This window comes from Salvia splendens, chromosome 2 (genome assembly GCF_004379255.2).
Source record: "Salvia splendens isolate huo1 chromosome 2, SspV2, whole genome shotgun sequence".
NCBI lineage: Eukaryota > Viridiplantae > Streptophyta > Magnoliopsida > Lamiales > Lamiaceae > Salvia > Salvia splendens.
In genome coordinates this window covers 32,257,164-32,263,483 of record NC_056033.1, presented here as the reverse complement: position 1 = coordinate 32,263,483, position 6,320 = coordinate 32,257,164, and the positions used below count along the sequence as shown (strand labels likewise).

The 6,320-nt window shown below is 38.5% G+C and overlaps 2 protein-coding genes across 2 annotated transcripts in view; one reads left to right on the top strand and one right to left on the bottom strand.

Annotated features, from left to right (window-relative positions):
- Nucleotides 1-326: 326 nt before the first annotated feature.
- Nucleotides 327-3,962, top strand: LOC121792224 (auxin response factor 18-like). Its single transcript, XM_042190090.1, has 3 exons — nt 327-2,151; nt 2,499-3,379; nt 3,475-3,962. Exons 1-3 carry the CDS (start codon nt 1,075-1,077, stop codon nt 3,542-3,544), a joined length of 2,028 nt encoding a protein of 675 aa, XP_042046024.1. The 5' UTR covers nt 327-1,074; the 3' UTR covers nt 3,545-3,962.
- A 406-nt stretch (nt 3,963-4,368) lies between these two features.
- Nucleotides 4,369-6,320, bottom strand: part of LOC121792241 (origin of replication complex subunit 2-like) — a 3,041-nt gene continuing 1,089 nt past the window's right edge. The window contains exons 5-7 of the mRNA XM_042190113.1: nt 5,116-5,404; nt 4,818-5,045; nt 4,369-4,738 (exon numbers count right to left, since the gene is read on the bottom strand). Coding sequence (XP_042046047.1) covers nt 4,539-4,738; nt 4,818-5,045; nt 5,116-5,404 — 717 coding nt within the window. The 3' untranslated portion in view covers nt 4,369-4,538. The remainder of the gene's footprint in view (nt 4,739-4,817; nt 5,046-5,115; nt 5,405-6,320) is intronic.

Sequence of the window (6,320 nt, the reverse complement as noted above, 5' to 3'; positions counted from 1 at the left end):
TTGGAGAAGAAACTGAAGCTTCAGAATTTCAATTCGATTTTATCAATTCTTACATCTCATGTTCTCCACAAATTAAATAAGAATGAAATATCCGAAAAGAAAGACAAATTACATTGTTAAAGTAAAGATTAGACTTGTTTAAATTAACACTGTTACACTGATTACCATACATTGGTCCTATCAATATCAATTAAGCCCCACCAGCAGTTGTTAATCACACGATTCACCCCAATATATAAAAATAATAATAATACCAGATTATCGTAAGCAGCAGAATAAATATAATCTTTTATAATACTAAAACAAAACCTTCGCAATATTTATATTCAACATGGAGGATATTTCACTTTCTGGTGTATGAAGGTACATCAGAGTAAGTTCATCAGATCCGAGGCAGGAACTAGTATTATCTATCCCTTTTAAAAATGAATTAATTAATTACTAGTAGGTTACAGTAACGAATTCATCAGAGGAAAGAGATAAAAAAAAAAAAGGAACAAGAAATAAATTAACTGAAGACGACATATATATAGGTTGTAGAGAGAGACGTGTGAATGGAGTTAAGTATGAAGTGAGGGAGAATGGAAGAGCGCTTTATTAAGTAAAAGGAAAAAGTTCTGGTTCTTGTCTATTCTATTTTCTCTCTCGACTTTCTTCAAGTTTTTGTTTTTCTCGTAAAAATGTGCTTTTTATTTTTGATTGTTTAGGGATTTTAGTTTTTTTGTGTGATTGAAGTGGAAGAGTTCAATTTGATTCATTCATTATTTAATCTTTCTTCGAAAAGGTTTTTTTATCTGGTCCAAGGTCATGGGTTCCTTGTGCTGTCAAATTGAAAAAAGTGTGATATTTGATCGAAGATATTAAAATTACTTTTTGACTATTGTCAGAGTTTTGATTTTGTGAAGATAAGATTTTGATTGTGCCATATCATATGCATGTATATGCTGATGCTGCTAATCTGTGTGCTTCAAATAAGGAGGTAACTTTAATTGGATTTTTCTGCTTCTAGCGTTCCATTTCTGCGAGAGAAAAATCTGCTTGGTTTGTGCTATGAATTAAAAATTGTTGATTGGAATGATTAGTTTTATGGAATCGAAAGAGAAAATGAGAGAAACAGAGAGATGTTTGGATTCTCAACTATGGCATGCCTGCGCCGGCAGCATGGTGCAGATGCCATTGAAGAATTCCAAGGTGTTTTACTTCCCACAGGGCCACTCTGAGCACAGCTGTGGGAATGTTGATTTTAGAAAATTTCTAAGAATTCCTGCTTACATACCATGTCGAGTTTCTTCGATTAGTTTCATGGCGGATCCTGACACGGATGAGGTCTTTACCAAGATGAGATTGTCTCCGGCTAGTGGGAGTGATGCCGCTGAGGTTGATCATGATGAAGGAGGGGCTGTTGGCTCTGAGAATCAAGAAATGCCCGCTTCGTTCGCAAAGACTCTAACTCAGTCTGATGCCAACAATGGTGGGGGGTTTTCAGTGCCTAGGTACTGTGCGGAGACCATATTTCCCCGGCTGGACTACTCGGCTGACCCTCCCGTGCAGACCATTCTTGCTAAGGATGTTCATGGCGAGACCTGGAAGTTTAGGCATATCTACAGGGGGACGCCAAGGCGGCATCTTCTCACAACTGGCTGGAGTACTTTTGTGAACCATAAGAAGCTCCTGGCGGGGGACTCCATAGTGTTCATGAGGGCGGAGAATGGTGATCTTTGCATTGGTATCAGGCGGGCGAAGAGGGGGATTGGTGATGGAACTGATACTTGGAATCTGGCCGGAGGGAGCTCCATTGTGCCTTATGGGGGGTTTTCATCGTCTCTGAGGGATGATGAGAAGAACAATAATGTGAATTGGATAGAAAGGGGGAGAGTGAAGGCGGAAGATGTGGTCGAAGCTGCAAGTCTTGCTGCCAGTGGACGCCCCTTTGAGGTGGTGTACTATCCCAGAGCCAGCACTCCTGAGTTCTGTGTGAAGGCCTCTCTGGTGAAGGTAGCAATGCAAATACGTTGGTGCTTGGGGATGAGGTTTAAAATGGCATTTGAGACCGAGGATTCGTCGCGCATAAGCTGGTTCATGGGAACTATATCATCAGTTCAGGTTGTTGATCCTATTTGGTGGCCTGATTCACCTTGGAGATTGCTTCAGGTAATTTTGGGTTTAAGATGAATTGATCGTATTTCAGTTTGTTAAATGTTTCGTAGCACTATATTCATGCTTATTTCATTCACTCTTTATTTACACTTCATGTGTTTTCCTAAATCTTGTTTAGTGTACTTTCTTTTTACTAGTCTATGGATTGACAAGTCATTAAATTTTAGGTGCAATCCTTAATCTTTGATCCTCTTCATTGCATTTGATTGATGTTGTTCAATATATTGTCTTTAATATGTGAGATATTATTTTGGATCTTGCTTAATTTTTAATGTTAATAAGCAAAGCTTGATACTGTCCAAACCAGCTGTTACAAGGTTTCAGTATGAAAATGATCACAGGTGGCCTGGGATGAGCCTGATCTGCTTCAAAATGTGAAACGAGTAAGCCCTTGGCTCATTGAACTCGTATCGAACATGCCTGCCATTCACCTCTCTCCTTTCTTACCACCAAGAAAGAAAATGAGATTACCACAGCATTCAGATCACCCTTTCGATGGACAAATTCCAATGCCACCAATCAGCCACCATGTCGGGTCTAGCAATCCCTTCGGGTGTCTTCCTAATACCACTCCTGCTGGCATGCAGGGAGCCAGGCATGCTAAATATGGTTTATCATTATCAAGTCTCCACGTAAATAAGCAACTGCAGTTGGGTTTGTTTCCTGTTGGTTTTCTACCTCATGACCGATATCCTACTGGACAGTCCAGACCCCTCCTTCCGATACCTGCCAGCAATGAGAACATTTCCTGTCAACTTACCATGGGAAATCCAACTCACGGATCAGCTAAACCTGATCACGGAAAGGCAGCCCCATTTCTGCTTTTTGGTAAGCCAATACTTACAGAGAACCAGATTTCTCTGAGTTGCTCTAGTGATACAGTTTCCCCCACTCGAACTGGCAATAGTTCCTCTGATGGGAATGTAGAGAAAACGGGAAATACTTCTGATGGATCTGGTTGCGGCCTGAATCAAAACGAAGTACCAGAGCACTCATCATGTGAAGGAATTCAACCAGATATTCTGGAAACTGGTCACTGCAAGGTTTTTATGGAATCTGAGGATGTAGGACGTACACTAGATCTTTCTCTACTAGGTTCTTATGAACAACTGTACAGAAAACTCGCGGATATGTTTGGCATTGATGTCTCAGAAATACTGAATCGAGTTCTCCGCAGAGATGCTGCAGGCAGAGTCAAGCCAGTTGGTGACCAACCGTTTAGGTGAGACTAATTTGCTTGGCTACTTTCCTTGCATGCCATCTCATCGTGTCTTAACATACACTAATAAAAACGATTATCATTTTTTTTCCTTGCAGTAACTTTATCAAAACTACGCGGAGGTTAACGATCTTAGCTGATTCGAGCGGTTACAATGTAGAAGTATAGACATGTTCCTAAGTAATTTATGCTTCGATTTTCTGACTATACTGCTGAATGACATTCTTGAGTTTCTTTTCTGCTTCTGGATGTGTAATAAGGAAATTTCTCCCATCTATCTCGAGTCGCTGCCTTGGTCTTCTGCAACTTGCAAGATGAGCCAAAAGGATTGGTGATACTGGTCTTGTTTCTTTGCCCTCTGAGGCTTTATGTGGGGAAATTTCATGTTAGTTTTTTCACAATTTATGCCAAGGCATTTCCTTCCATGAGAATGAACATGTTGGACTTGATCCTCCATCATAATGTTTGCTGATTTAAGAGATTTTTAGAGAAAGGCAGTTTCTTGTTGGTTTTCTCAGTGAAGTTAGTTGGCCTGAATTTTCTCTGTACAAAATAAGTTTGATATAAAGTGTAGCTAGTTTATTTACCTTGTTGTTCATCTCATGTTTGCAAATGCTGGTTCGTACAAATGATAAATAAATTAATGCCATCAGATTCTTACATCGTAACAAACGAATTTTACTTAAAAATGATGGATTGTTCCATTGACAAAGCTTTCTACTAGTAGATGTGTCACATTGAATTGGGTTCAACTAATTATTCTTATTTATGATGTGTTACATTGAACTGTACCTTCAGAATTTCTTTTGTATTGAACCTATTTATTAATCTCACACTTGCTTTTTTCACAAGTAAAAATGTTAAGCTTAGGTGGATCAAAGTACAGATATCTAAATTCATTAAAACAAATTGACTGAGTTACTTTGATTCATTTTAATTCGAAACTTTCAACCACATATGTATGAGATTTAAAAGTACATGCTAAAACAATCATTACGAACTTGGTATGCACTATTTGATGTTTGCATGAATATTAATGAAGATTCGAGAGTAGTTGATAATAATACAAAGCCTAACAGATAAGGTGATAAAATATCAAACAAGCTCAAATGCCAGAAGCTACAGTATAGATTTCAGCAAATGACAGTTATTGATCCATCTTCTATTGGCTGATCTCATGTATAAGCTTCTGAAGGGCGTCGCTCGAAAGAGGAATGTACAAGCAGTCTTCGCCATCTGAGTTTCTTCTCGTCTTCACCAATTCATGATCCTTGAATTCTGTGAGATGAGCATTTAGAGTAATTTGGCTACTCACAAGAAAACGCTCTCGGCATACTGTGTATAAATTGTTCAATGGCATTCCTGCAAGAAAAAGATCCAGGCATTTGTTATACAGTTGCAAAGGCATGTCAATTTTTCACAGTAAGACTTAGTTACTTGCCTTCTCCATCAGGATTAGCTAGCTGATGGTCTGCAACAACTTTGAACACATTTTGAGCATTTGGTGTCAAACTCTGTAAAACTATTGAAGCTGTCTTCACAGTTTGTGCACTGCCACTGTGAGCCAGGATCGGAGGAAAGAATATTCCTTCCACCTTGTATGGTGCATAGGTAGGAACATGGTACCAGTACCAATTGAACTCCGTGTGTACCATTTTCTTGTTCCATACTGATAGATGCAATGAAACATAGTCAAGAACAACTTTCCCAGTAAAACTATAATGTCAGAAGAAACTTACATAAAGGTGCATTCACATGATCAGTTGAAGCCACCATGAGAGTATGAGAACAAGCTGCGAGTCTGGCAAGATATTGCTGAGACTCTGAATCACGCAAAGCAGGCCCGTCAATGTTGTTCACTACAACACAAACAAACGATTCACCATCGTCCCAATGTGGGCCATCGAGAAATGAAATAAGGTCATCCATGGATTGGGTATGAAATGGTTGCTGGTTCTTAAGATAATTTTCCAATTTCCTTTGGGTTTTCAATTGCTCCATCAGAAGTTCAGCTAATGCAACGGTAACCTAAAAATTTCACATCCATGAGTTATTTAGTGGAATTCTGACAATTTATCTTCAACTCATCCATAAAAAGCATCAGTATGGGGACAACAACCATATAAAAGTAGCGAGAAAACATAAGCAGGGCCATAAGGGATCCATGTATTCTGATAGCATCATCAGAGATACTCTACATAACCAATCACAATAATAGTGGAATATCTATTCAAAGAAAATGCAAAGAGCATAGATTAAATTAGGTGATTGTAAAGGGGCAATCTCCAGGAATTACAAGGAAAGGACGCCATATTCAGTTTTGATTTAGACGACCCAAGATCTGGTATTCCTGACTTCATATAATATTTCCATTCAACATTTTTTGACCTGGGGTTTATTTTTAGGCAAAGCTAGGTATACATGGTATAATATTTCTTGTCGCATCTAGAATTTTGGTGGTCATGTTTATAAGGCTAGTGGCCACAGAACTAAGCTAACCATACTCTTATATTCATGCCGTCCAATGCAGTGGGTGATGTCTTCAACTTTCAAGAAGTTCCTCAGGGATAATTAATAGCATCCACACCTATTTATGTATGCATACAAGTTTATTCATACCATATATTATACTCATTTGTCATATGTTAGATCAGTTGTTCCAATATATAAGTAGTAGACCATACTAACAACAAAGATGATAGCAAAATGATACTCGATCTGCATATTTTGCACTTATTTCAGGCAATACACTTCCAAGATCGAGAATGAGGTTATGACACAGTGCAAGGACAAAATGCTAACAAGTTGTCACCTAGAAATACATGTTACAACTGAATCATGTGCAAGTAATCTTCACAGCCCAACAAACAATTTATATCAAACTAAATAAAGAGTGTGTGCAGATTGTGGATAGGAAAGAAGAAGGGAATGATCACCCATGACT

Bases quoted from the DNA above. Each gene is read 5' to 3' on its own strand.
- LOC121792224 (XM_042190090.1), top strand. From the start codon at position 1,075: ATGATTAGTTTTATGGAATCGAAAGAGAAAATGAGAGAAACAGAGAGA. The intron at 2,152-2,498 runs GTAATTTTGGGT...AAATGATCACAG, and splicing joins CACCTTGGAGATTGCTTCAG to GTGGCCTGGGATGAGCCTGA. The intron at 3,380-3,474 runs GTGAGACTAATT...TTTTCCTTGCAG, and splicing joins GTTGGTGACCAACCGTTTAG to TAACTTTATCAAAACTACGC.